A 27,937-nucleotide genomic window follows, 5' to 3' on the forward strand; every position below is an offset into this window, starting at 1 on the left:
ATGTACGCGCCGTGCCAAGTTGCAAATGCCGTCTCAGGGTCCTATTGTGTCTGACCTGTGTGACCGTCCGATACTAGTTCTGTCTGATGTAGAAATTTCCACTGGTGGATATGGAGCTGGTCTGATATGCGTGATTTAGGTTGGAGACTTCATAAGATGGCAGGAGAGCCGAACTTGTGGTTCAGCTGTGTTCATCCAACTCAGGTTCAACCTTTACTTTGAGGCCAGGAGCCATTCTTTCTCTTCTCTGTTGGTCTTTTGACGACCTTTTTATTCGCCAGATTTTATTATACACCGCAGCTGGACTGTACTACGTTTCTCTTGAACTTTCTCTGCCACGTGGTTGTATCGATAATCCGCGACTCTTAGGCTATCAAAATGAAGTTCCTCACCTCTATCCTGCTTCTCATTTCATCCTCCTCGGTCCTGGCAATTCCCACAGGGATGCCACTAATCAGGACCAACGGGAACACATCACCATCTACCTGCACAGGAGGAGGCGGTGGTATAACAAACAACGCCGGCCAAGGCTCGTCAAACTCCACAACAGGTGGCGGCAATGGTGGAGGAGCCTCAGGGAACATCAACCCAAGCCTGGTCCCAGACTTTGGCGTGGCTCAGAATGCCAATGCCAACGCGAGGCAGCAAGGGTCGTGCGACGGCTTCAATGCGGCCAGTCAGTCGGTCGTCAACATCCCGTGCTCATGCCCGCCATCCCGGGCGGCGTTTCTCGCCGCGCTGGATAAGAACGTTGCCGCAGGCAGCGTGCAGGGCGACAAGGTCGAGTTCAACAACGACGCCAGCGACCAGAGCGCCGCGACCAACAAGCAGCGGGCGACAGCTATGCTGGTCACACTGCAGAACCTGAATGGTGCTGGTGTCGGCTGCCCTGCCGCGAGTGCGCCTAACTTTGCGGTCATGCAGAAGACCGGGGTGCTCGCGTCGAAGGCATTTGTGCAGTAGACTACATTCATTGCTGAGGAGTTCAAATCTCATCAAATTGGAGACGAGATTATGAAGGGTTTCTTTGGAGTCTGGGGCTGTGGATTAGAAAATCTGAGACCTCGGGAGTTCAGATGTCGGGCGTCTGTGTATGGCTTGGGCACCAAGATCTTTTTCAACTGTTTATATATACCAAGGTCAATTAAATAAGACCGTCTATGAGAACAAACATTTGGTCTTGTTGCATTCATCTGCAGGTAGGTAGATGGTCATAGGGGTCCTCATGTCTTCCCAAGGGTTGCCCATTTTTCGCTGTACAGGTGTGTGGGCCGCGCCACTCTAAGGCCCTTATTTTTACCCCCCCCCACCTTCCCCCCCCAAAAAGACTCTTTCCGGCAGTCCAGGTTTTCAAGGCCTCGGAATGGGCCAGGCACTTGGTCGTTGATATGATCTTGACGCGCTCTTTCCTTAAGAGTTAAGGCTAACCCGGTGTTGACATGACGCTCGAGACCAGCGAGCCTCGCTCCTCCCCAGAGTCAAGCAAGAGGCCCGCTATCTTGGTTCAAATTCAGTAAGCCCCATGCTTCCCTACGGCACCTACCTACCTAGCTACCTAGGTACCTACCTAGGTACTTAGGTAGGTTCATACGTAGGTAGGTAGGTTCATACGTAGGTAGGTGGGTGATTTTCAGAAGTCCCTTTAATCTTTTCATCCAGACCAACAACTTTCATCATTGTTCTCCGCATCGTTGCAGTAAAGATACATCCCACAGAACACATCAATTGGAATTCTGACGCATAATATTTTCGGCACTTCGAAGCTATCAACACTACCGACATCATGGATTCAAGTTCTGGGACTTTCACGTGCATTTGTGGACGGTCCTTCGCGGCTCACACCTCGCTTCGTCAACATTGTCAAGATAAAAAGACCGCGCCGGACCACAAGGCGGTCCTTGATATCCAGCGGGTCCCATGTAAAGTGTCCAGTGTCAGATCCCCAATACTGAGTTTCAGTCCCGTCTTCTTGCTCCCAGACTGTGAATTGACGGCTTTCGTTTCACCTACATGGTATTGACCACGTCAAAAAAGCAGGACCTTCTACAAATCCTCCACGCCAAAGACAAATGGATGGCTGATGGTACTGGAGATTTTATCAACATCGTCGATACGAGGAGCGCATCGCTCAGGCTATCGGGTTCAGATCAATTCATCTCGTTCGTCAATGGATGTGACCTGATATGCAGCTACAACTGGTTGACGAAGGAGTCAAGAATCCTTGCTCCAGGTTTAGATCCCCAATCTAGCAAGCAATTGACTAATCGAGACTGATGAGGGTACATAGGTGAACCGCCTGCCCTCAAAGGTACTTCAGGTACTGAGCCGCCTTTCCTGCAACTTACGAATCCGGAATTTCCTGCGACGCTCAAGGAAGACCGAGGTTTTTATATCGTTGATTAGAACGCGGCCAAAAATCCCGGTCACTCTTTCGAAGCTGTATTTGAAGCTGCAGATCGTATGCAACAGACGTTGGCAGTCCCTTTCCATGGGACTCAAGTAGACGTCCTTGTTGACGGAAAGAGCTTGTCCTGTTTATATCAGTTCTGCACTGGATGCCCCAGCAGCACGTTCCGTCTCGATTTGCATCTCGTCGAAAACACCTTGATCATCGAGAATTCGTTGAAGTCGCCTTCCGTGTTTCGGGGTGCCGGCCGTGCGACCTCAAACTGGACCAAGAGTTTCCAAAAAGCCGTGGCAGAGATGCCTCAGGCTTATCAGCACACCTCGTGTCATCACCGTGTCATCCAGTACGGCTTTTGGGGACTGAAACTGGTCGTCCGTCATGAAGTCGAAGGCGCTCTAGTTGACCCGACATCCAGCGGTGCGGGGACGAGACGTAAAAGTGTTGTAAAGTTTCGGATCGGCTCGCCCGATTTGGGGATACTAAGACTGGGTCAGTACTACGACATGTGGTTTGCGCGGACACGATACATAGTCGTGGCCCAACATGAGCAGGGGACTTTCGACCGACCTCGTGTCCTGGATATGCAAGATGAGATCCTCGAGTGGGAGAACAACTACAAAAACATGCTGCTTCGAACAGCCGTGCTGCTTCGACAGCTTCGGGACATCGTGCGCGGGACAACAAACAAGGCCTGTGTGGTGATCTGTCTGAGACCTGGCTACCGCGCCAAATTGCTGATTCACGAGGCTACCTCTGGGAGCCAGCCACTACCGGACACCATGGTTAAGAAGTTTTGGCACAAACAAAAAAGTTGAAGCTGTCTCTGTATTGTTACACGTCTTATAGGATAAGTCCGTGGGAAGATAGGACACAGCGACGGGTGCGTGTTTGTCCACCACTGGCGGAAAAGCTTGGCAAGTTGGAACAGGACGGTGCGCCGCCATGTCATAGTTCTGTTTTGACTGAAAGACATGTCACAAGCGACAGAGATTGATGTAGCGATTCAGAAGAAGGCTCTTGTCACATCGGTTAAGCCACTATGTGAGATGTTTCAGCTCATCCTATCCGTGCCTTTGTTTCTACTGAGTGCCGATGTTGGCTTGTAGGGAGCATCTCAACTGGGATGGCTCTCCTTTGGCAATCGAAAGCTGCCACATTTCAAACGTTCATAATCTATACAAGATTAGGGGGACGAGTTACATACAAAGTCCCAACCTCTAGATCGTACTTGCGACGTTTCATGGTCCAACAGCAAGGCGTCCTTCTGCATCAAACCTTGCACTTTCATTCACTACAGCAGCAGTTCTGCGTTCTTCGGTATATACTATCAACCGCAGCCCGGAACCGAGATTGCATTCATTCCAATTGTACCAAATGTGGGAGTAATTTAAGAACGGTGAAAGGAACGAGACGAGTCGCAGCAATGGAGAGTAGATAACATCCTGTACACATCTGAGGTAATCAATCAAAATCCTTGTGAGGTTATCGCGGCTAGTACCGGGTCAACCCCAACGAACCAGGCGCGCCTAAGAGTTCACAGGGAGATTTTTGTCCCACCCTGGTCCCTGTAAAAGCTGCCCATCAAAGGCGTTGACGACCTGCGGGTAGGGATGTGCCTTACTACTGGATTGAGGTGGGATGATTTCAGTGCGGAGAAAGATGGCGAGAGGAGTGCAGAGCGGCAGTCTGGCTGTCTGGATCGTCATCCACGGCTTGGATGGTGAGACCAAGAAGATGTGGGGTGACGTGTGTTGGGCTTCCCCATAGACAAGCAACCGCCAAGGCGTCCCCATGAAATAGGCCACCGTCTTTCTCCGCAGGGCGCCGCAGCGTTAATAATTAGGGCGCGATCAAGTGCAAGATAGCGGCCGGATATGCTTGGCTGGATTCGGCTAGAATGGACCCTTGCTACCTACGGAGTAAATATTTTTGAGTCAGATTTTGACCCGGGTCGGCCGGCCTTGTTATCAGTTCCGAGTCGCAACTTTCTCTACCTATTACTAAGGTACTCACTCACTCAGTGTACCAGGAACTGCACTGGAGGCGCACCTTGAATTTTCTTCTTATAACATATCTGCTCACCGCTACTACCTCAAGTGCTCGAACAAGTGCTCAAGACGACGCTGCTGCAGGAGCCTGCCACGATGGACGAGACCACTCCGTTGCTGCCAGACGCAGCGACTGCCCCCATTCCCAGAGACGACCAATTACACAGAGTGCCGAGCAAGCACGACTTTGTCGATTTTGATCCGAATGGCGACGATGAAAATCCGCTGGACTGGCCTCAGAGTTACAAATGGATGATTGTGACATTACTGGCATTAATGGCCTTCACAGTGTAAGGAAGAAGAAATTTCATCCACCGAAATTTGCCACATTCCGGCACGTGCTGATACACCAAAACAGAACCTTCACGTGTATCGGCGTGGTGCCAATAGCGCAAACCATCGTGGACGATCTCGAACACGGACACGCCTCCAGTTCTGCGAGCGTGCTGCTCGTGACGATCTGGGAACTTGGTGAGGCCGCCGGCCCCTTATTCATCGCTCCACTCTCTGAGCTTTATGGGCGTTACCCGGTCATCAACATCGCCAACACGCTCTTCACGGCATTCACGGTGCTCGCTGCGCTCAGCCCGACCACAGGCATCTTGATCTTCGCACGAGCTCTCACTGGCGTCGCAGTCGCCACCAACGTCCTCAGCCCGGCTATTGTCGGCGATATCTTCGTCTCCGAAAAGCGTGGCGGAGCCATGAGCCTGATCCAGCTCGCGCCGCTTATAGGGGGAGCCGCTGGGCCAGCCATCGCCGGTGCTGTGGCTCAGACACTGGGCTGGAGGAAGACGCTCTGGATGAGCGCTGTCCTTGCGGGCGCCTGCGAGGTGGCCTTTCTGATTTGTTTCCGCGAAACGTACAGGGTGGAGATCCTGAAGCGGAAGGCTGCCCGGCTCAGGAGAGAGACCGGCAACTCTGCGCTCAGGTCTGAGTTCGATGCTGAGGAGGGCGGGCACAGCTGGAAGCTCATCGGGGAATCTGTATTGCGCCCTTTCGTTGTGCTCAAGAGCAGCTTTGCCCTGCAAATTCTGGCACTATTCGGCTCGTTCACTTTCACCTACTTCTACATCATGTCGACAAGTCTGCCGCCAATTTTGCAGCAGTATTACGACTTCACACCAGCAGCCACAGGCTCTGCTTTTCTCGCATTTTCGATTGGATCCACCGCATCTGTTCTGATGTGCAATGTGTATCTTGACAAGGTCTACATCAAATTGCGCAACATGCATCAAGGAGTTGGACAGCCAGAATATCGCTTGCCATTCATTATCCTGGGTAGCATTCTCTTCCCCATTCCTGTTCTCATGTATGGCTGGGCGACTCAATTGCATTTGCACGTTTCGGTCCTGCTCGGCGCCGTGGTGCTGCTGGGAAGCTTCCTGATGCTTTCATTCCTGCCACTGATGGCATACGTCGTTGATGCGTTTGGAGTCTACTCAGCCTCTGCAGTATCTGCTGTCATTGTCACGAGATGTCTCATGGGGACTTTCGTGCCGCTGGCTACCGAGCCTCTCGTGTCGAAGTTTGGGTACGGCTGGGGCTTCACTATCTTCGCAGCGATAAGTGCTGCTACGATTCCGATTCCTTTGGCGATGTTCAGATATGGATACAAGTGGCGTCAACAATCCAAGTACACGAGAGATTGAACCCAAGATGATAATGGCTGTCACAGACAACAGAATGTCATGCCATTCAGGGCATGCAAGATGGGATTCGAAGTGCGGAGACTATGATGATGAGGCCTCAAAAGCCATTTGCTTTTTTGTGGGTGCATAGCCAGCCCTTTGGGTTTCAAAAGTGTTTATAGTTTTTAGCATATATAATTAGAGCGTGCTTTTCTGAAGTATTATAATGGCTTCAACAAGATGAGTTCTTCAACCAGCAGTCCTTGGGTTTGACTCAGCTCACACGGTAGAGTCCTGATACTCGATACACCTCACGCACCAGGCCGTTCGGCAGTATCATCCACATGCTTGCCACAGTTCATCGAATATTTTTGCAACGATGACCAGTTCGAGCCTTTACCATGCCACGAACTGAAATCCACACAGGCGGGCTACTCCGAAATTCTGGCAAGAGTCAATCAGAGTGATGCAGGTCAAATGCCGAGACACCTTTGCAGTAGCTGCCCAAGTGGTTTCGTCTAGCTGATTTCGCTCTTAACTATTTTGTATGTGACTGAAGTTGTGTGCGGCGCCTTCATAGGAACATACAATTTAGATGCTGATAGGGCTGTAAAAGAATGTGATCGCCGTTGCAATAGACTTTGGAGAAAAGAAAAAAAAGGCACACACCAGAAGAGAAGAAGGTTTTGATAATATTCTGGTTTCGTTACTATTCCATACACATCGGAAGCCATACACGGTGCCTCCATACAGTGGTAAACGCTCAAAGTTCCAGTTTGAAAGTTATGCCTTCAAGGTCTCATTCCTTTCCAAAATCTCGACAAACAATTGTATCTTCTTAGTCTTCGTCGCCGGCCCCTTGATGTTCATTAGCCTGAACAAAAAAGGAAACCGCTTCGTGCGCCCAAGGGTTTCCCAAAAAGCTTTTGCCCGGACATTCGCATCGAGTGCCGCCTGGAACTCCTCGTCAGGCTCCGCGGTCTTCATTCGATACGCAGCATCCCACCTCCCATCTGCTTTCGCCCGGTTGACCTCGGCCAGCCCACCCTCACGCATCCGGCCCTCGCCCATCAACCTCTCTACAACCTCCCGATTCACCTGCGACCAGCGGCTACGTGCCCGTCGCGGCGTGAAGCATCTCTCCTGGTAGTCGTCGTCGTGGCCCCGTGCAGTGCTGTCCACCCAGCCGAAGCAGAGGGCTGCGTCTCTTGCGGCGGTGTATTCGATTCCCGGAGCGGAGGACTTGGACTTGCGGAGGAGGAGGCGGACGCCATCATCGGGCGGGTCGTTGGCGAGGAAGTCTTCCCATTCCTTGAGTGTAAATGGCCCGACCAGGACCTTGTCCGCAAGGGCTACCATGCCGCGAGTTTGGAAAGGGCTGAGAGCACGAAGCCGTTCCCCCCTTGGCCACGCGGGGCAGCGCGGCACGCCGTAGCTAGGGTTGCTGTGTTTGCGAGTAGGTTTTAAAAGAGCCCTTGACAGCCAGATAAACATTTGAGTCAGCTCAGACCAAGCTGACGGGATCGATCTTGTGCAGGAGTGACTTGTAAGTGGGTGCAGATGCCTGAAGGGTACCGCAGTCTGCCCTTGTCTTGGATTGACGTCGGGACCGTACTACTGCTAGTAGCACTTAGAAGTAGCACCGGTCCGTTCAATGCTTGCAGCGGGGTTTCAACCCTCGAGGATCAGCTCGACGTTGAAGAAGAAAAAGTAGCCTCAACGTGTGTATACCCAGCTTTTTATTACGGAGACATTCTTCCACGATGTTATCACATAATACAAATAGTTCATTAAAATATCGTGCTGTGGTCATGGACGGGTCGGGGATTGCATTGCTTTAGCTAGGTAGATGCCACCAGTTCGGTGTCGAAACTAGCACTGACGTGCCAAGAAGACAGAATCACACGAGCGTTAATTACCAAAGCTTTTGAAGTTTGATATCATTCCTCCTACATGGTTGAACCAAGCATGAATAACAAGCCAAGGCACTAAGAGGCCAAGCACTTGCTTTACGGCCTCCATCGGAAGCCGGGATGCTTCCAGTCCAGATCCGACGTCTCTTCCGGAGAGTAGCCCGCCAGCTCTTCCTCAATGCTCCGGCTCTCCCGCTTCTTGTTGTCACGCTTCATCCAGAATAGGGTCAAGGTTGCGGTGATCAGGATGGTGCTTCCAGTAGCGAGGTTGAGCCCGTTTCCAATGTGGTAGTTGGGTGCATCCCAGCTCAGGAAGGACCAGGTGGCGACGAGTCCGCCGATATTGCCAAACATGACTGTTGTGAGGAAACATCAGTGGGTTGCTCAAACAGGGCGAATGTGCTTAAACGAGCCAGAGCGGCCGACGAATGGGAGACTTACCATTTGTTCCAATGGCCGCGCTTCGTGCCGTGTCACTCACGACGTTGGCGCTGACTTGCGCATTGGTGAGGGAACCGAGCATGAAGGCGGATGCAGTGATGATGAAAGTGGCGCCGTAGCGGACCTGGGGGTTTTCACTGGCAAGGAACATGATGTAGCCGACCATGATGAAGGGAGCCGCGCCCATGATGAAGACTTGGCGCCTGTCAATCTTGGAGCTGATGAGCGGCAGAAGCAGCGTGAAGAAGGCGCCCACGATATAAGGGGGCACAGTGTAAAGCTGCTGTTTGATGACGGTCTCCTTGGGGTAAATGGTCCTGACGATTGTTGGGAGGAAGAAAGCCAGGCCTTGGACAGTGACGTTGTTGAGCAAGAAGATAAAGGAAGTCGAAAGAGTAATTGGATTGAAGATTCCACGGAAGATCTTCGTTTTGTCGATCTTGTCAAGGACTTGTGTTTGCCCAACACGCTCAGACTTGACGCGGGCGATAGCTAATTCCTTCTCCTCTTGGCTGAGCCAGCGAGCGGTCTCAGGCCTATCGGTGAGAGTAAAGAAGGAGATGAGCGCGAGGCCGACTGTAATGATACCCTCGATTCCGAAAATCATTCGCCATGTGTGAAGACTGCCAAAGCCTGGCAGCTTCAGGATCGCCGACGCGAGGAGGCCACCAAATGCACCTGCTAGAGGTGCCATAACAATGTCTGGGTAGTTCACAAGTCAGTAAGAAGTCCCCTTCGGTGATCCCTAGGAGTGTCTGGGTTCGTACACATTGCCAGGCGGAAAGCAAGCTCGCTCCGTCGGTACCATCGAGACATATAATAGGCAATGCCGGGTAGCATTCCAGCCTCAAAAACCCCAAGGACGAAACGCACGCCAGAGGCCTGTGCCTCGGTGTGGACGAATGCAGTGCCGATTGATGATATGCCGAAGCCCAGGGAGGTCAGGGGAATGAACCAGCCGGGACCCATCCATTTGCAAAGGATGTTTGCTGGGATCTCAAAGATAATGTAGCTGATGTAGAAGATGGAGAGAAGTGCGTTATAACCGTTGCCCACAAGTTTCAAGTCCTTTTCGAGTCCTGCAAGACGGGCGTTTCCTAATCTCATATTAGTGCTTCCACCACATATATGAAGCTTCTTCAGATGGTACAACGACGACATACCGATGTTGGCACGATCGATGAAGCAGAAAAGATACAACAAAGCCACAGTCGGGACGATCATCAGGTCAATCTTGCGGCGAAGCTTGGTCTCAGCCGCTGGGTCCAACTGGACTAGGGATTGGCCATATCTGCGGAACAGGAAATCAGTAAATGACGCGTGGTGAATAGAGACAGCCAGCGTACTTGTCTGTAGCATATTGACCCTGCCCAGCAGCAGTCCCAACCCCCGTCCCCGTGTCCTGATGAACATAGGACACACCTTCGTCCTTGTCAGAGCTCACCATGGCGTTGTTGTCGGAAGTGCTACCGGTGCTTTGAGATGCACGTGTGGCGGTAAGAGGATGCTCGGAAACAAGGAGCCACCAGCAAGATTAAGAGGACAGACAACGTTTTAAGGGTACCGTCCTCGAACGAAGAAACTCTCGAAGGGATGGAGGAGCAGTGCAAGAGCCGGAAACCTAAATAGGTGGAGAGGCGTGGGGCAAACGGCCCTTTTCTGCATCACAGGGCAAAGCTGGGAGTCAACCTCTGTGCATGGATGTTGACGGGGGCCTCGTCGGATGTCGCACCACTGCGACCCATCTGTCTATCTCAGGGTGCAGGGCAATCCAACAGCAAGGGCAGCTGGGTTTCTGCCACGCGTTGTCTAGCCCCTTTTACGGCGGTTGTGGCCTATCAGTTGCATCCTTGGCATCGCCGTCCATGACGGTGTGGGAAGGCCTGGAAGGCAGACCGTGGCAGCTACGTGGGCCCTTTTCCGTACAGGCGGTAGTCTAGTTCCCACCAGGTGACAGCTTTGGGATGGTCCCCGGTCCCACTGGGCGTCCTATGCCTATTGTGTTGACGGCATTTGATTGCGGTTATCCACCGTGGACGCCATAGTGCCTTGCTCTCCAGGCTTCCCCGCATTCCTCCCCGGATTTCCCGCCCCAGAATTTTGGAGACTTTTCGGACAAGCCAAGATCTCTAGTGCCCATCTCTGTCTCCGGTTCACGATAGGATCCACGCAAAGATGATGTTGGCATGTTGGCATGTTGGCATGTCTCTCTAGGAAGGTGAGTGTTGCCCGCATATCATCGACTATACTTAAACACCTGGGCACGCCCGCATCATGCAAGATAGCGAACGGCCACCAAAAAAGATCATCTGCGGGTTGCAACGCCATGACTTGGCCTGGCACTTTTTAAAACCCACTCTGCATGTACCCAAGTACAGGGGTGACAGATCATAATGAGGAAGTTTCCTTACCCACCCGCCATAACACTTGCAAATAATTTGCCTTATTTGGCCCCTCCTCTGCAGTGCATGTGCAGGCTGCCAGGCTGGAGTGTGACTCTCAAGAGACGCCAGTTTTGTGGATAATTGCTTAGCACAAGCTTGCGTCTACGGGAGCCGAGACCACTCCCGAAACTCAGCTCCCAAGCAACAAGACCTGTGCCACAGCTGGTCGTCTATCTTGGCATGCAACCATCAAAGCCAGTAGTGCCTGCTCAGAGGCTGGCCCTGGCGCACCCCGGCAAACCCGAGGCTTTACCAATCCATGGGTGACCTTTCCCTCGGTCCAGTGTTCTATTTGACTTCATGCCATCATGACAGGGCTGAAATTAGCCGCCGTGTCGTTCAAATCACAAAACTTCAGCTGCATTCACATAGTAGTAGTCTGAATCTGTTCGTATTCCTGGCGCGTCACCCTCAAACAGGTAGCTACTGATCAACTATTGTGTTGTTTTAGTACGATGGAATGTGGTGCATTTAGATGGGGAAGACATGCGGCAAAGACCTACTCAAGTGCTGCATGTGTATGGAGCGCGTTCAACATTGTTGAGAACATAAGGCGAGCCGATTTTAATTAAAAACAGCTACCTGAAAACTTACGAAACCAGTGAAATGCTTCGCGAGGAACATACATTTGATCACGTCTTTTGAGATATGGGTTGCCATAAGCGATGATTGCTAGCTAGTGTTGGTGCACTGGTCCTCCAATGCTACGCAAACCAACTGCGTGTTGTATGCCCGGTCTCATCCAACCGATGACCCGGCCGAGGCCGGGCCCGAGGCTATTCGGCACGTCGGCTTATTTCTTAGGTATTACATGTAGAGACCACGACTTACCCGCAACATCGCTGCCTCCCTGCGTGCACCTCCCTGCGTGCAGTATGCAGACGGATCAGGAATGTGCTTTTGACATGATCGACAGGAGCTTCAGGATGGCACCACATTTAGCAAATGCAGTCTTTTTGGCCGACCAACTCGCCACCTTAATGGCTGTTGATAACAAGGAGACCATGAACTGCCAGTTGACGTGTAAAGTTTCGTGCAGTCTGAAGGCAATCTTGAACATGAGAATTAGACTCTAATTATGAGTACCCTGCATTGATGGACAGGAGCTAGCATCCTTGTTGAGGCGGGGCCGAATCACCTTCAAATATCACCATTACACTGCACTAATGGATTCCATTCTCCTGATACGCGTATGCCACATCTTGGTGGTATGGGGACACGACGGCCCTGTGGCTTGCAGATGCTCATGTCACATGCTCGGGGGTCAATTGTCACCTTCTGGTTGTGGTTGAAATCGAACATCATGATCGGTAGAGGTATGCAGGAATGCCTAAATACTTAGCCCTGGCTCAACGTTCAACCTGAACTTGACGGCCGGTTGTCCTTCTCACAGTTGTATTCGTAACATCGTTGCACCAATGCCGCGTCATCATCCGAATCCCTTCCGCGCTCACCACCTGAGCACGGCCTCCGAGTCAGTCGTACATGTATTCAGATGTCAAGAAATCAGATGACGGGAGAGGCAGGCTCATAGATATAGCACACAACCTTTCCGCGAAGGTCAGCCATAGATATAGGGCAGTACAACTCAGATTATCTACATTGGTCTCTGCGAAAATGGGGTTTGAAGTATGTTCTAATCGCAGCCGACTGGCCACTCTCACGCCAGCCCAAACAGTGGCACCTGGTACCTGCTTGAATCGGTCAAAGCACACATTACAGCTTTGACCTATCTGCCGAGTAATCACTGACTCAGATCAAGTGGAGTATCCCACAGACGTAGAAGATCTCTTCCAGCTGGCGATACGGATGGCCTTTAGCTGGTCCAGAGAAATAGCCACGATTCTGTAATTTTCAAATAACCTAGTAGTCATTACCCCTGATAGTTACGTGCCCAGAGACATTTTTACTATAATTTTGTGGATCGAAATACCACAAATTGCCCCGGGTGTGCAAAGAGCTTGACTGCATTCCTGTTTCACATGTCCTCTCGAATGCATTCATTTTGCGGCTGTCAGGCAAAATGCTTCCTTAATTGACTCAGAAGGGAATGGATCTATTGAAGGGAGGAGGAGGAAGAGAATCAAGTGGAGATTCTCGATTCAATGAGATAAGTGACATCGAAGCAAATTTGAGTTGTGACATGTTCATTGTTCCGGCGCCAGTCAGTCGGTAGGAAGTACCTACTTTCGTATTTATGTACATATAGTTTTGACCCTCGCAAGAAAAAAGATGAAACAAGAATAACACAGGAACGGAAAGCGTATCAGAGAGAATATCAGCCAGCATAAATATTTTATTTTGAAGATTAAAGTACACCATTGCGAATAATGACAGCCGAGACAAAGTAGGTACCTAGGTCAGCAGTCTTACATGTACAAGGGCTGCTGCCTGCCGCGGAAAACCAACACACCTGGGCAGAGTACAATTTCGACGACCTGTAAACGCTGCATCATGATCTGGGCCATCTCTCGACCTCCGGGAGCCTACATCGCTTCACGAGAAATCGGGAACAGCCACATGCCATGGTCTTGGAGTTGGATGGGGTAGACCACCTGCGCCGGGGCCCAATGTCACCATCCCGTCGGACCCGAAGCCCGTTGCTACGCTCGCTGCTATGCAGCACCCTGCTCTTCAGCGCCCAACCGTCGATGTGCGATTCCATTGATCGGGAGAGGGAAGCTGCTGCAACACCGACGACGGTCCCGGACTTTGTTACCCGTTATGGTAAGTTTATGTCTACGTCCATGCCATCCGGTGCCCAACAGCATGACTCGAGCCAGCCTCAAAGCCCATGCTGACCATTTTGATAGCACCACTCGTCTGGCTGCACTCAGACGACCCATTCAGGCCGTCAGACCTGCTCCAACATGTGCGCCACACTTCGCCCATGGTCAATGGCACGCCCGTGGATGGGCTGCCTGAGATGGACCTGGACAACTTGGCCCTGCTCAATGATAGGGGGCTCGACGGATTCCCGGTCGCGCTGACGGCTGATCCCGAAGATGTCACGGAGTTGCCGCCATGGATTCAAGGGGAAGCGCCTGACGAGTCGGGCACGCTTCGAAACGCGACTGCCTGTGTTGTGGTCGTCGTGGAGTCTGAAGGAGACCCAAACGACGTGGCCGCGTTCTACTTCTACTTCTACTCCTATAACCGCGGCGCCAATATTACTCGGGTGCTGGAACCAATAAGAGGCATGATAGAGAAAGAAACCGAATCCGGCACCTACTTTGGTGACCACGTTGGAGACTGGTAATCGCTGTTTTTCTTTCCATTCTGACTCGGTACCGGAAACCGTTGACTTGCTGATAGTCTACATCAAGGGAGCATAACATGATTCGGTTTCGGGATGGGAAACCCACTGGCATCTACTTCAGCCAGCACTCTGATGGGGCTGCATATCAATGGGACGATGTTGCTCTGTCAAAAGAAGACGACCGGGTGAGTTCGACGGGGACGTATTCAGTGGAGACCAGGACAATGACTCTGACATCACGGTCTAGCCACTTGTCTACAGTGCATGGGGCTCCCATGCGAACTATATTTCAGAAGGGTAGGTGACAATCCATTGTTACTGACCTGAATGATTCGGGCTGACCCCTCCTATTCCAGAACTCATGTCCACGATGCGGTGATACAGGACTATTGTGATGCAGGCCAGCGATGGGACCCCGTCTCCTCGGCATACTTCTATCGCTTTGATGCCGTCACTTCCGAGCTGGCCCAGGTCTTCCCACCTGGAGCACCACAAGGATCGAACTTCACGTCAGCAATCTACTTCTCCGGGCTCTGGGGCGACACCATGTACCCGGACAGCGACCCTCGCCAAAAGATCATCCGCCGCTTCGGCCTGAGACGCTACGTCTCCGGCCCGACTGGCCCGATGTCGAAGCAGCTCGTGAGAAAGGCCCTGTTTCCCGATCACCGGGAGCCGAAGTCCTGGCTGCAGTGGGGCGTCGGCCTCGTCATGGCTCTCTATCCATGCTGTCTGCGTGGTTGGAGAATTTGGGTATCAGGCGCAATGCTTATTGCTGTCTTGGTCTCGATCGTGGTCGGCATCATAGTCGCTGTAAGGCGGTACAGGTCAAGGAAGAAGGGCTACGAAAAGGTCAATACTGGCGCAGATGTACCGCTGAATGACCTGCGCTATCGAGACGAAGCCACCGTGCATGGTCGAACTTCTCAGGAGGACCACGATAAGCTGTCATAGGGCGTAAACCTCGTGCTTGGTAGATTCAAGATGGCTTTTGATGATTGAAGGCATGATGCTAGATTGCTTGATTTTCCGGGAGTAAGGAGCTTGGGAGAAATGTGAGTCTGGCCCGGGTTATATAGTTATAGAGTACTACTGAGGTGATAGAAGGCGATGCTGTCTAAGATAGATACGCGCATCATGGTTAGTCAAGCTGAGCCACTGATGGCAGGATGGGCACCGTGGTGTGGTCCTTCGTGGAGTCGATTTGAGGGACATATATCGAGTCCCATCAAGTCCATTTCGAGCCCATACAAGGACTACCTGCTGAATATGAGAAGCGTAGTCCTGGAGTAAGCGGACTCGAACATTATACGACTGCTTCTAGGTAATCAAAACCTTGTGCGTCTCTCAGAATTTAGTGGCAACCTTGGAAGCCCTTGTGAGTGTGTGAAAAGCCCCCGCCCGGAGCCGGGGAACTAGGGACTGGTAATACAGCTTGTCGCCAGTCCTTTCGTCCTCTTCTAGCGTACGTGAAACAATTCAAGTTGGCCTATGTGGGTTTTGGTACGCCTCTAGCTCTTGGCTTACAATACGAGGCTCGTACCATTTCAAATCAGCTTGAGGCTAATGTGACCATGCCAGCTTGATCCAGGTTGTCCAAATGCGATTATAGAGATTGAAGACACCACTGATATTATGAATTCGAGTTGAAAGCAGGCCGCTGAGTGTTCATCGTGGATCGCAGGTGACTTATGAAATTATGGACGACCCTAGTGCCCAACGCAATCGTCATTGTAGAGACTCTGCTTGGTACCTAGGTAGCCTCAGTACTGCCTTCCACAGTACGCAGTTATGAAGACGTCAACATTACAGTACCTAGGCACTCTTATCGGCACCTTGACCTCCAGGACAGAAGGCAACCCTTGGTAAGTCGTGGATCGGGTGTATTACTTAATAAGTAGCCTGTGGATGAGCCCCTGGGAGGATACCCAGGCGCATGGTACCCTTCGTTGCACATCAGGATCGAGGGGCTGCCATTCTGGGAGACACGCGATCTCCGTCCTACAGCTTAAATATCTTCTGCAGCTCAAATAAAGCCTCCCTTGCCCAAAAGCTCCAACTGAGACGTGGTGTGCAATTTGAAGAGTTAAGCGAAAAACCATTTCGCCGTGCTTAGAGATTGCATTTGACGCTTTTGATGAGAAAGAAGCCAGCAAATTGATAATTTCCGTTCTGGTCGTGTGGAGACAGCTCAAGTGCTTCAAATTTGCGTAAAGCTGAGGTTCGGAATGACGAGGTGATTCATGGAGGCTGGGGACCTACCTGCCCGTTGAGGTTAGAGAATGCCTGAGGGCGAGGATCTTCGGCAAATGGCACGCCTTAATCACACCGGCACCGATGTCGTGCTTATCAAACGGCCCACAGCTCCGGTGTCCAAGCTCTACCACGTCAACTCTATTTCCATCCCCCTCCCTAACAACCATCTGCAGACTGCAGGTCAGTGAAAAAGCCCGAGGTATCGGGCATCGGTTGTGAGCCTGGAACATTCAATCCACGGAAGGAAACATGGATGCGGAAAAGAACGGGTTGCCGCCGTACAGCGCTGTCGCTGGTTCGCCGGAGCAGCCATGGCTCCAGCAGGGCCGACGGCATGTGCGACGCTCGCGTGCAGTGCGGCTGATGGCGCTGTCATTCCTGGCCTTCATCGTGTACGCCCAGTGGAGGCAGATTCCGGCTTCTCCAAACGGCGACAGCCAGGGCGTGTCGCTCAATGGCCTGTCCATATCGAAGCTTCAGGCCGACCTTGCTGTCTGCTCGAAGCTGCGCACGAAACCCAGCGACCCAATCGGCCTGGGCCGTGAGCGTAACGCCAGATATATTGATGGCCACAAGCCCACGCTCATACGCAACGCCAAAGTCTGGGTTGGTGAACCAGTCGAGGGCACGTCTCCCGAGGCCGCACGGGCTGGACAAGGCTGGGAGTGGATCGATGCCGACGTCTTCTTGGAACATGGCCTCATCAAGGAGGTCGGAAAGGATATTGCTCTTGCAAACCTGCCCAAGGATACCATCACCTGGGATGCAAAGGGACGACAGCTCACTGCCGGTGTTATCGATATGCACAGCCATTCTGGAGTCGACTCCCTACCAGAACTGAGAGGAAACAGCGATGTCAATGAGATGTCTTCGGATATTACGCCCTACGTCCGCTCAATCGATGGGATTCAGCCTACGGACCACCAAATCCAAGTCATCAAGTCCGGCGGCGTGACAACTAGCCTGGTCCTCCCTGGATCCGGAAATAACATCGGCGGCGAGGCATATGTGATCAAGCATGCAGTAGGCAAGCCCGACGGCCGCGAGGAGATCAGCGCCGAGGACATGCTCGCAGACCCAGACAGGAATTGGAGATACATGAAGATGGCCTGCGGCGAGAATGCCAAGCGCGTCTATGGAAAGGTTGGGGAAAGGGGTCCGGTCAGCAGGCTGGGTGAGTCCTGGGAGTTCCGACACGCCTTCGAGCAGGCGGCGAAGGTCAACCGTGAGCAGGACGACTGGTGCAACGCTGCGGATGCCCTGGGCGTGGAGAACATGCACTCCTACCTCCCACAGGATCTGAAGTGGGAATCCCTGGCGGCTGCGTTGAGGGGACAGGTGCACATCAACACCCACTGCTACACCATTCCAGACCTGGAGGCAATGGTGGATCACACAAATGAGTTTCAGTTCCCCGTGCGAGCTTTCCATCACGCGCATCAGACGTTCCTCGTGCCCGAGGTGAGATTTCCCTAGCTGGTAAATTGCTACTATTTGAGCACTTGGAGCTGACGCCAGAGCAGATTCTCAAACGCACGTGGGGAGGCCGACCTCCTGCGTCAGCCATCTTCGCCACCAATATGTACTACAAGGCGGAGGCTTACATCGGATCCGAGTACGCTGGGAAAGTTCTGTACGAGGAAGGTCTCACGCCGGTCTATGTCAGCGACAACCCGGTCTTGAATGCCCAGCACGTCATCTTCGAGGCGGCCAAAGGCTACAAATTCGGTCTGCCTTACCATGCTGCCCTGGCTGGTGTAACGAGTGAGCCTGCCGATCTTCTCGGTCTCGGGAAGAGGCTTGGAAAGATCAAGCCTGGGTACGACGCCGACGTTGTGGTCTGGGACAGCGATCCGTTGAGTGTCGGAGCGACTCCTGTCCAGGTCTGGATTGACGGGACTAGCCAGTGGGACGACCCAGTCGAGCTGAAGAAGCCCGTTACTGCGCCTCTCGTGCCCGACTCGGCCCTCAACAAGACGAACGAGGAGACGGCGCAGCTCAAAGATGTCCTCTTCACCGGTGTATCCAAGGTGCTTCTCTCTGGCTACGACAAGGTTGCCAGCTCTGAAGAGACATTCACCGTCGCCGTATCTGGAGGTAAGATCACCTGCTTCGGGCCTTGCGAAGCCGAACTGCACTCCGCCACCACCGCAGGCACCAAGGTGATCCACCTCAAGAACGGCTACCTGACCGATAGCTTCATCGCGTTCGGGTCAACAATCGGCCTCAACGAGATCGATGCCGAGTCGAGCACGGACGACGGTGACAACTCGGACGTATTCAGCCGCGCCGCGGACGGGCTGGCCCTCGACAACAAGAAGCTCAAGGTCGCGCACGAGTTCGGCGTCACGCGGGCCATCACGGCGCCCAAGTTCGCAGGCGGGTCCAACGTTGCGCGGCAGGGCGTGAGCGTGGGCTTTTCCACGGGCGCCAGGACCGCCCTGGACGAGGGCGCCGTGTGGGCCGACGACGTTGCGGTGCACTACACGCTCAGCCTGGCCGCCAAGAGGGGCAAGACTCCGTCCATCTCAAGCGCCGTCGGGGCGTTCCGCCGTAAGCTACTTGATGCCCTCAACTCCACCGAAGAGGCCAAGGACTCGTACTCGGAGGAGGCGTACCTGAAGAAGGTTGTCGCGGGCGACCTGCCACTCGTGGTCACCGTCCACAGCGCGGACGCCATCGCGTCAATCCTGAAGGTGAAGCAGGTGGTCGAGAAGGAGGGCGCCAAGCTCCGGCTGTCCATCATCGGCGGCGCTGAGTCCTGGATTCTCGCCCACGATCTGGCTGCCGCCGGCGTCGGCGTCGTGCTTGCTCCTGCGGATAGCTACGCCAGCGAGTGGGACCAGCGCCGTGCGCTCTCTGGCGCGCCCTTGACTAACGGTACGGCCATTGACAAGCTGATTGATGCTGGCGTGGTCACTGCCATTGGGCTGGAGGAGGACTGGATCATCCGTGATCTTGCTCTGTTGGCAGGCCGGGCTTATAGGAATGGCGAAGGGCGGCTTAGTGAGAAGGATGCCCTGGCACTCATTTCAACGAATGTGTATAAGATGCTGGGTATCGAGGTGCCAAAGGCGAAGCAGGGCCATTTCATAGTGTCTGAAGGCAGTCCACTCGAAATAGGATCCAGGGTCAAGGCTGTTGGTGGTGGGCTTGGGAGGGTCTCTGTGTTTGAGTAGTGTGGCGGTGACCGGGCAAGAATAGTGTGCGCTTTTGATCATCACAAGAGAATTTGAAATCCATATTATCTGATCGTCGACTCCCGTGGTGAACTTCCCCCGTGGAAGCGTTTAGTCTACCTAGGTGAGCAGCGCGAAATACCTGGTGCTCAGCAAGGCACATTCCGAGCATATTGATGTCCGCGAGACTTGCCAATTGGCCGTTCTGCTCTGAGTACTGAGGTAAACCAAGTCGCCATGACTGGCCAGGCAGCGCTTTAAGACCGCACGTGATGGTCCTATGTGCTCTCTACAGTAATGGATAGCGTCAGATATGCTCAGACGACCCGGAGGGTCGGTGTTGGCACTTGTCCGATTCACTGTCTCAGAAAAACGAAGCAGAGCCCCCCCCTAGTAAAAGTACCCCTATCAAAAATTTTAAAGGTTTATTAAAAAAGTAGTCTTTTTTATATAACTTTCTTAATATTTAACTTTAAAATATATAAAAAATATATTTATAATTCTTATAAATATCTTTATTAGGTTGAATTTTTAAAATAATTTTTATATAAAGTTTATATATTATTAGGATTATAGACTAATTACTTATAAGACTACCTAATAGGTCCGTGCATCTTCTTATCTTATTAACTTAAGTAGTCTCTATACCTCTTATAATAAAAGTAGAGTAATAAATATTCTAAAAATATAGCTATATAGAAATTTTAGTAAGGATTATAAATATTTTTTTTTATATTTTTAAGTTAAGTATTAAGAAAGTTATATAAAAAGACTACTTTTTTAATAAACCTTTAAAAATTTTGACAGGGGTAATTTTACAGGGGGGGGCTCTGCTTCGTTTTTCTGAGACAGCAGTCCGACGGCGTTGCAGCGAGCCAATCGCTCTCGGTCGGGCAGTTTCAACTCGGTCCCGAACCATCGGATTCGGATACACGTCTGAACGAAACCAACCAGAATCGTTCGCGACGGAGCTTTGTCAGTCTGCTTAAGAGCGAGGGCCCGAACGGCTTGACCAACAGTATCCAGAGAACCATGTTTGATAATCCAGCTGCCTGCACTTTAAAGAAATCGGTCCTGCAACACAACCAGCGCCCTGGAAAACTTTGGTCCTTAATGAACACAATTTTATTCTTTTCTTCGAAAAACTCTCGAGACTTTCTGCCCCACAGTCCCGCGTCGAACATCTAGCAAAATGGGTTCAATATGCCCGATGCAAAACGGAGGTGGCTTCCGCGGCCCCCCTATCCCTTTGGTTGTCGTCCCTGTGGTCTATCAGTTGATGCGATCGAACCCAGATCTGAAAGTCACCAAGTACGTGAAGGATCTGATGTGCAAAGGTGGCCCAGTCAGTGTTGCCGAGAATGCTCATTATATAATCCAATGTATGCATATTCCGTCCTCTTAACGCATGAATGTGAGGCGGTTCCATAGCTGTTCTCAAACAACTAACCTATACTAGATATGCTCTCCAAGCTCCCGTCCAATGTCATCTACTGGTTCGGCACCAAGGTGCTGCAGCTGAAGCCTGAGATCGCCATGCAGACGACGGAATTCCTGAAGTCAAGGACAGAACTAGGGCCTCCAACAGAGCACAGCCTGGCACAGAGCGATATTGAAAGACTTGCAACTTCAGAGGCTCTAACCATCCCGTCAGACGTAGAGCGACGTCTTGCAAAGCTCGAGATGGACTACCAGATGCTGCAGGAGCAGCACACGGACTCACTCAAGCTGTTGGCCTACAAGACGGAGGAGGTTATAGAACTGCCAAGAGAGCTTCCGCCACCAACGCCAGCCGAGTCACCAGCCCCCTTCCCCCCTGGTCCAAAGGAGCCGGGCCAGCTAGAAGCACCTGTCGAGCTGCCTTGGTCTTGTAGGCCAGCTGCAGGCGACCTTGAGACTCAGGCACTACTGCAAGAGATTGGGCTCCGGCTTGGGAGGGTTGTCCTGGAATGGGCTGGCGATATGATGAAGCAGAGCCTGATGTCTGGCGGGTCTACGAAGTTCCCGAGCGACTCCAAGCTGGGGGGAGCACGTGAAGATCTTGGCAGCCGACTCGCAAACTCGCTTACGACCTGAGCATATTGGGTGATTCTCTGGAAGACACGGAAATCCCGAAACATTGCTGATCCGAGGCGATGATTTCCGCCCGGTGACAGCAGACAGCAGAGAGAGCTGAGCTTCTTGCCTGAGTGATCGACGACGCGACAGCAAGCGACAATTTCACAGATCAACCAATTATGCTTGGAGCAACAAAAAAAACCAAGCCGATGCAGACGAAGGTTGTAACACAGCTGATGGAAATGTCAAGTCAGATCAAGTCTACTGTTGAGAGAGAGGACGAAAACGACCCTGGGGCCGACATAGCACCGGAGGCGGGCCGCCGAAGTAGCCTAGGGTAGACGGCCGGCCGGCCGCTCGAGGGTGGAACAAGCCGCACTCTGGATAATGGGAGCAGCATCGGAATGGGCTGAATGGCTGAATGGATGGGGCGGCCAATATAACTTAAACCCTGAATCAAATGGCACCCGCTCGTGCAACCTGCACCCAGGCTGCCAGGTGGGATCGGCCAAGGACGAACCAGTCATTCTCAGGATCCGAGAGGGGACAGGGAGGGGTCTAAAAATAGACAGCCCTTGCTCAGATGGGAGGGGGAGAGGGGATCCTCTAGTTCGGACCGAGCCTATATTGCCGGGCCGCCCGGGGCGAATCGATACGAAGAGATGGACGATCAGATGAACGGGACTGGCTGGCAGCTGGGGGTGTGGGATGGATAGAGGTTATTGTGTTGTGTTATATTGTATCACCACCTTTTTTCTCTTTCTTTCTTCTTGTTCAAATCTTTCAAATTATCTGTTTACGACAGGAACATGCGGTGACAGAAAGAGGATGGGCAAAGTGATACGTAGGATTTGTTGGTTGGCCTAGACGTAATGTGTGCCGGGGTGACGACATGTCAGTGGCTCTGGAGGTAACCTTGTACACGCACACTTCTCCATTCGGGTGTGCTGCCGACGGGATCGTTTGCTGCAATCTCTCAAGCCAGCCAAGCGCGCCCCAACCATGGGAGAATTGGAGGGGGATGGGGGACGGGGAACGCGATCCCAAAGTCATTGTAACGGATATCTATGTCTCTTTGGTCTCTTGATACCAGTGTCAGGCCTGTTGCACTGCAGCCGCAGGGAATCAGGAGGCCCTAAAATAGGGTGGCAACCACTGGGCGGACCAGTCTACTGCGGCACTAGTGCACGCGTACTTTAGCTAGGTACCTAGGTACTTGCTTAAGTACTTAAGCACGCAGCAGGCAGGATCGAGGAACCGGAGGAGGAGGAGGAGGAGGATCATGGTAGAGGGCAACTCGCACCCCACCCACACCACAGGTACCTAGGTACCTGCCCACCCAGCTTGGGGCAGGAGGGCAACAGAACGGCTGGCTCCTTCTGGCTCACATGGCATTGGCACCGGGGCAGGGGTTGGGTTGGGCAGCTCCAACGGCCCCCAACCCAACAAGGCAAGAAGGGTGCTAACGGTCACCGGCTAACGGTGCTTACATGTCATGCCCCCCAGCCTGCAGCAGTCTTCCCGCCTGCAGGCCCCGTCACATAAGATGGCAAGCTCACTTTCTGGAGCCCTGGCCGCAAAAATAAAGATGACGATGTCTCGGCCCTGATCCTCTCGCCAAAGACTGACTGTGCGCAAAACAACCTGACGACCTGACAACCCGCCGCCGCCGCTGGAGCAGCCCGCGATGCCGCCAGACGAGACCATGTCTTCCTCGACACGTCCTCCAGGCCCGACTGCCTCTCCAGGATTCCAGACTACCCGCAAAAGGGAATCCTTCGCCTCCCCCTGGCCCACCCCACCAATGAGGCGTTGCATGCGGGCCCAGCGCAGGCTCGAGGACTGCCATGTGGCCCAGTCCTCGCAACAAAATATCTCCCGCCGGTCCGCCGACCTGCGCTTCGCCCTCTACGCCCCGGACTCGCCCCGGCCCATGTCCTCCTCCAGCCGGCACTCTGATGACCCAGGACGTGCCAATCGTGATCGTGATGGTGACGGCGACGGCGACGGTCCCCCACACGCTCCCCCAGACCGCCACCGCCCTCCCCCGACCAGAGACAGACAGCGACACCGCCTGACCATGGAACGCAGGCCCACCTCCATCATCGGATCTGCCTGTCTGGCCCTCGAGTCCACCGTTGCCAAGACTGTCGCCGACGTCACAAACTTTGTCCGCCACTGCCGCCCCGCCAGGGCCGACCTCACCCCCATCACCAGGGAGCTGTCCGAGCTCCAGATGGTCCTGGAGCTGCTCAACGACTTCGGACAGTATGGCCAGTACGCCCAGCACCGAGGGCACGGGGGGCTCAGGCAGCAGGATGCCATCCCCCCAGAGCTACAGGCTCACCTCCGGCCCATCCTCAGCAACTGCATCACCATAGTTCTTCGCATCGACGGCGTGCTTCGCCGTCATGACCAGAGTGAGGCTGATGGTGCCGCCAAGTGGACCGCACAGGGCAAGGCCGAGATGGCAGAGCTGCGGCCCTCGCTGGAAACTCATCGTGGCGCGTTGGGCCATATCTCTGATCTCATATCCATATCCATATCTATCTCGAGACGGTCCAGGGATGGCGACTCCAGGAGCCCGCAGGGACCAGAGCTTCAGGTCGAGGATGTAATCGAGGACCTCCAGGAGGTGAGGTCCTCCATACTAGTCAGCGACAGCAACGCAACCCTGGCCCGGCAGCACTTCGCCCTGCAGATTCACCTTGGTCAGATAATCGCCTATGCGCAGACCCTCGGCGAACCAGATGCGTGGGACGAGGCGGTAAAGAGAATCGATGGCGCCGAGGAGGACAGACAGACGGCGCCCTCAGAACCAACCTCGGAGCCAGCATCTCCGGTCTTGTCCATAAGAGAGAGGCCATCACGCGATCGCCTCGTCGAGAGCCTGCGCCCGAGACCTAAATCATACTCACCAGCACTGTCCAGCGCGACCATCGGCGCAGCGAGGTCAACCAACCACACCACCACACTTAGCATTCCTAACAGGAATGCATTCATAGTATCGCCGCTTACCACAGGGGGGCTTTCTATCAACACCTTTGGGGGCTCAAATCGAGAACAGGGCTCCATATCACCAATGACATACAAAGCACCATCCAATCAGGACACCATGACGAGCGCTTCGAGCCCTGCCAAGGGAGAGCCGGAACCCATCTCGCCAATGAGTTTCGGAAAACCCACATCGGTGGAGGAACCAGAAGAAGCACTCGCATCCATAGAAACGCCGCCGACCGATCCGGGAGTGTTCGACATAGAACACAAGGCCATTCCCTCTGAGTTGCTTAGGTCAGGGGTGAATGAGAACGGGATAGGAATTATACCGAGCAGGGTGAGCACAGCAGCTTCCAGCTACAGGGAGGAGGAAATCACAGAGGAGGCTCTGGCATTCGCCCAGGTGCCCGTGCACGTGATGGGGCGGTTATCAGTAAACTTGGTTGGGCATGTGTACACCAACACATCAGGCCGGAGCGTGTCGGATGGGACGAGTTTCGACAGGTCCATCTCGACATTTGAGACGGAGGGCGAGATGGAAGAGGCCGAGGGCGAAGGGTATGCAGCGTCGACCGGAACGAGCGACACCGGCAGCCTCCGGGATGGGCACCTCCAATTCTCCCAAATTGACGTGACACAAGTGACACCACCAGCCACCCATGAAGCACACCCCGGCGAGCAGGTCTTGCCGCAGCAGGCGGCCGGACATGCACCGATGCAGGTGCTGCAACAACCTCCTCCCCCGCGCGAGCTTCGCCAACAGGCCTCCATGTCCACCGTGAACACCGCCAACACCGCCAACACCATGAACACACAGACCTTCCTGCAGGGCAAGCCACTGCCGCGGACGCCGCTCGTGTACATACCGCAATATCCAGGGCCCTTTATCCGGAAGAAGGTGGTGGTGGTAGGCAACTTCAGCTGCGGCAAGACGTGCTTGATCACGCGCATGTCCAGAGGCCACTATCCGAGGGGCGACAGCGACCGCAGCGGCGTGACAGAGACTCTCAAGGTGTCGGTCGATGAGGACCCGGTCGAGCTCTCGCTGTGGGATATCCGCGGCATAGACTACGACCCGTCGTGGCTCAGCAACGCGCAGGTGGCGCTGATCTGCTTTAGTGTCAACATCGCGTCTACTGACGCGAAGGGGAAGCATCTCGGTCGGGTAAGTTGAAAATGCGCCCCCAGTTGCCCGAGTGGATGAATATGTATATCCCGAGGTTCAAGTGCACCGCTAATCAAGTTTTGGACAAACACAGTGGGTGACAGAGGTCAACCGCAACTGCCCCGGCGCGGCCATCATCCTCGTCGGCCTCAAAAGTGACATCCGATGGCACGCAAAGACGATCGAGAAGCTGCGCAAGCACGGCAAGACGCTGGTGACACAGGAGCAAGGCGAGCAGCTCCGCGACAGCATCGGCGCCATCCGGTACCTCGAGTGCTCCGCGCGCACAGGTGATGGCGTGCTCGAGCTCCTCGAGGAGGTTACCAGGCTCTCGCTCATGGTCAACAATGAGGGCTTGAAGAAGGGCCACCGCCGGCCGCTATCACGGATCGGCAAATTCCTCGGCCTGGGGAGCCGAGGCGGCTGACCGGACGGCCATCCCAGTGTTGGCCCGACCAGTGAGCCAAGATAACGGGTGGTGGTAACTGAGGGGCAGGGGATCCCCTTCCGCATAATACATGGATATCTTTCAGATTCCCCTTGGGATTTTATTTTGGCGCCAACAAGCATTGGCACTGCAGGTTTGCAATACTTCATTCATCATGACACGCCTGGCGTTTATGAATAGGGAACTGGGCACAATCGGGCTGTACGTAGCATGGAAAGGGATCTCGACTTGTGTGCATATATTGCTTCTCATTCTTGTTGAGTTGCACGTGGGAGTTTGCGGGACGCTCGGCCCAGGCCTCGGGGTTGCCTGGTATCGGCAGAAACATGATAGTTTATGACAGATATAAACTTTCCATGCCGATCAATTACCATGCATCAGACTGTTGTGATGGTGATAAGTCTTTCAAGAACAACTCGAGACGTCAACTGATGGACATCCTTAAGAACCAGCCAAGCTTTCTGAGGAGGAATGGGTCAACGATATCCCTGTCATCCGTGGATATATTGAATACGGTTCATAAGATCAGGGGACTTACAAAAGAAAGGACCCTGGACTTGCCGTACTCGACCAGGACGGCAGATGGACTTATGTATATGTACCTGATGGACTCGGGAGACTCGATGGATGATGGCTGTGGCCCAAGCTTCCCGATCAGCCTTTCTATGGTGCAGCCTTTCCGCCCCCTATACATAGGTGGCCAGCCCGTTCCCCATGCGCACGACGAGTGCCGTGCCGGACAGTGCCTCTGCAACCATAATGTCGCTGCCTCAGCCTCATCCACAGCCGGGACCACGACCGGCACCACGTGCGACAAGAAGGCACATTTTGGGACAGAGGTGCCTAGGAGGGCCCTTCGCTATCCCCTCCTGGCCTATGGCATCCTGGCATTCGCGTGCCACGTGCCACTGCATCCAGGCCTGCGGGTCGTGCCTGAGGGACCCGCGCGAGCGGCGGGAGGTCGTCGCCTTCCTGGAGGACATGGAGCAGCTATCGGGGTGGAGGTGCAAGTACGTGATCAAGAGGCTCAGGGAGGAATGGTCAGAGGACTATGTCGGGCATTGATCGGCTCGAGAACCACCCGGCATGATTGCCATTGTGGCTTCTGGTCACCGCCACCAAGTCCTGGAGATATCCGCCAGGGACAGAAGTCCGGGCCAAGCAGTGATATCGTCAACCCGCACACACCCAACGCCCTATTTACTGGTATCTGACCTGCACAAGTGCCCACCTGCGTGCGACTCGGGTCTGTGCTGACAGCCGCAGCATCATTGGGTCTTGGGTCTGCGAGGCTGCGACTGGGGAAGACGGCCAAACTTGCCCTCCACCCTCATGGGCCCCGCACCCGGTTGTCTGGCGCGAGACATGCCTACTTAAGTATTCTGGCGAGAGGGGCAATTCTCTCCGCGGGACCCTCCTTCTCCGCATTCTTGGGGAAGCTTGACGGCACACGCCCTGCGGGGTAGTATAAAATGGTCCACAGCTTGGAGACGACAGGGGATAGGCATGGCGTACTATTTCCAAATGTGGCCGTCTTAACAAGCCAGAACTCGCCGATATTGTTTGTACTGCTCTGATTGAGTAAGTACCTAGTTTATTACACGCACTCGGGGATAGTGCTGGTGCCGGCGCCTGGCACACTGCCAACCTGAAGCATTGGCATACTTAAGTACGAGGACACATGACATGGG

General features: G+C 53.6%; 8 protein-coding genes across 8 annotated transcripts; 6 read left to right on the forward strand and 2 right to left on the reverse strand.

Moving 5' to 3' along the window:
* Nucleotides 1–288: 288 nt before the first annotated feature.
* KVR01_006544 (uncharacterized protein) lies at nt 289–1,027 on the forward strand. Its single transcript, XM_044785205.1, has one exon. It carries the CDS (start codon nt 379–381, stop codon nt 961–963), a length of 585 nt encoding a protein of 194 aa, XP_044643975.1. The 5' UTR covers nt 289–378; the 3' UTR covers nt 964–1,027.
* Nucleotides 1,028–4,386: 3,359 nt separating this feature from the next.
* Nucleotides 4,387–6,323, forward strand: KVR01_006512 (uncharacterized protein). Its single transcript, XM_044782062.1, has 2 exons — nt 4,387–4,745; nt 4,814–6,323. The coding sequence occupies exons 1-2, from the start codon at nt 4,552–4,554 to the stop codon at nt 6,105–6,107; spliced, it is 1,488 nt and encodes a 495-aa protein (XP_044643943.1). The 5' UTR covers nt 4,387–4,551; the 3' UTR covers nt 6,108–6,323.
* A 546-nt stretch (nt 6,324–6,869) lies between these two features.
* KVR01_006844 (uncharacterized protein) lies at nt 6,870–7,445 on the reverse strand (the record flags this gene model as incomplete). Its single annotated transcript, XM_044788936.1, has 2 exons — nt 6,870–6,960; nt 7,093–7,445. 2 exons carry the CDS (start codon nt 7,443–7,445, stop codon nt 6,870–6,872), a joined length of 444 nt encoding a protein of 147 aa, XP_044644275.1.
* Nucleotides 7,446–8,095: 650 nt separating this feature from the next.
* Nucleotides 8,096–9,887, reverse strand: KVR01_006753 (uncharacterized protein; the record flags this gene model as incomplete). The annotated part of the gene is made up of 5 exons (XM_044792675.1): nt 8,096–8,355; nt 8,441–9,142; nt 9,208–9,537; nt 9,604–9,731; nt 9,787–9,887. The coding sequence occupies 5 exons, from the start codon at nt 9,885–9,887 to the stop codon at nt 8,096–8,098; spliced, it is 1,521 nt and encodes a 506-aa protein (XP_044644184.1).
* A 3,467-nt stretch (nt 9,888–13,354) lies between these two features.
* Nucleotides 13,355–15,281, forward strand: KVR01_006536 (uncharacterized protein). The gene is made up of 5 exons (XM_044786736.1): nt 13,355–13,611; nt 13,698–14,139; nt 14,211–14,328; nt 14,391–14,440; nt 14,500–15,281. Exons 1-5 carry the CDS (start codon nt 13,410–13,412, stop codon nt 15,095–15,097), a joined length of 1,410 nt encoding a protein of 469 aa, XP_044643967.1. The 5' UTR covers nt 13,355–13,409; the 3' UTR covers nt 15,098–15,281.
* A 1,256-nt stretch (nt 15,282–16,537) lies between these two features.
* On the forward strand, nt 16,538–19,651 carry KVR01_006702 (uncharacterized protein). The gene is made up of 2 exons (XM_044794571.1): nt 16,538–17,860; nt 17,923–19,651. The coding sequence occupies exons 1-2, from the start codon at nt 16,649–16,651 to the stop codon at nt 19,576–19,578; spliced, it is 2,868 nt and encodes a 955-aa protein (XP_044644133.1). The 5' UTR covers nt 16,538–16,648; the 3' UTR covers nt 19,579–19,651.
* Nucleotides 19,652–20,770: 1,119 nt separating this feature from the next.
* On the forward strand, nt 20,771–21,654 carry KVR01_006900 (uncharacterized protein; the record flags this gene model as incomplete). Its single annotated transcript, XM_044781240.1, has 2 exons — nt 20,771–20,960; nt 21,038–21,654. 2 exons carry the CDS (start codon nt 20,771–20,773, stop codon nt 21,652–21,654), a joined length of 807 nt encoding a protein of 268 aa, XP_044644331.1.
* Nucleotides 21,655–22,927: 1,273 nt separating this feature from the next.
* On the forward strand, nt 22,928–26,747 carry KVR01_006779 (uncharacterized protein). The gene is made up of 2 exons (XM_044787073.1): nt 22,928–25,798; nt 25,893–26,747. Exons 1-2 carry the CDS (start codon nt 23,324–23,326, stop codon nt 26,223–26,225), a joined length of 2,808 nt encoding a protein of 935 aa, XP_044644210.1. The 5' UTR covers nt 22,928–23,323; the 3' UTR covers nt 26,226–26,747.
* The last annotated feature ends 1,190 nt before the right edge of the window (nt 26,748–27,937 follow it).

Source organism: Diaporthe batatas (assembly GCF_019321695.1).
Source record: "Diaporthe batatas strain CRI 302-4 chromosome Unknown Contig00007, whole genome shotgun sequence".
NCBI lineage: Eukaryota > Fungi > Ascomycota > Sordariomycetes > Diaporthales > Diaporthaceae > Diaporthe > Diaporthe batatas.

Bases quoted from the DNA above. Each gene is read 5' to 3' on its own strand.
- KVR01_006544 (XM_044785205.1), top strand. From the start codon at position 379: ATGAAGTTCCTCACCTCTATCCTGCTTCTCATTTCATCCTCCTCGGTC.
- KVR01_006512 (XM_044782062.1), top strand. From the start codon at position 4,552: ATGGACGAGACCACTCCGTTGCTGCCAGACGCAGCGACTGCCCCCATT. The intron at 4,746-4,813 runs GTAAGGAAGAAG...ACACCAAAACAG, and splicing joins GCATTAATGGCCTTCACAGT to AACCTTCACGTGTATCGGCG.
- KVR01_006536 (XM_044786736.1), top strand. From the start codon at position 13,410: ATGGTCTTGGAGTTGGATGGGGTAGACCACCTGCGCCGGGGCCCAATG. The intron at 13,612-13,697 runs GTAAGTTTATGT...CCATTTTGATAG, and splicing joins GGACTTTGTTACCCGTTATG to CACCACTCGTCTGGCTGCAC. The intron at 14,140-14,210 runs GTAATCGCTGTT...GTCTACATCAAG, and splicing joins GGTGACCACGTTGGAGACTG to GGAGCATAACATGATTCGGT.
- KVR01_006702 (XM_044794571.1), top strand. From the start codon at position 16,649: ATGGATGCGGAAAAGAACGGGTTGCCGCCGTACAGCGCTGTCGCTGGT. The intron at 17,861-17,922 runs GTGAGATTTCCC...ACGCCAGAGCAG, and splicing joins AGACGTTCCTCGTGCCCGAG to ATTCTCAAACGCACGTGGGG.
- KVR01_006779 (XM_044787073.1), top strand. From the start codon at position 23,324: ATGCCGCCAGACGAGACCATGTCTTCCTCGACACGTCCTCCAGGCCCG. The intron at 25,799-25,892 runs GTAAGTTGAAAA...GGACAAACACAG, and splicing joins AGGGGAAGCATCTCGGTCGG to TGGGTGACAGAGGTCAACCG.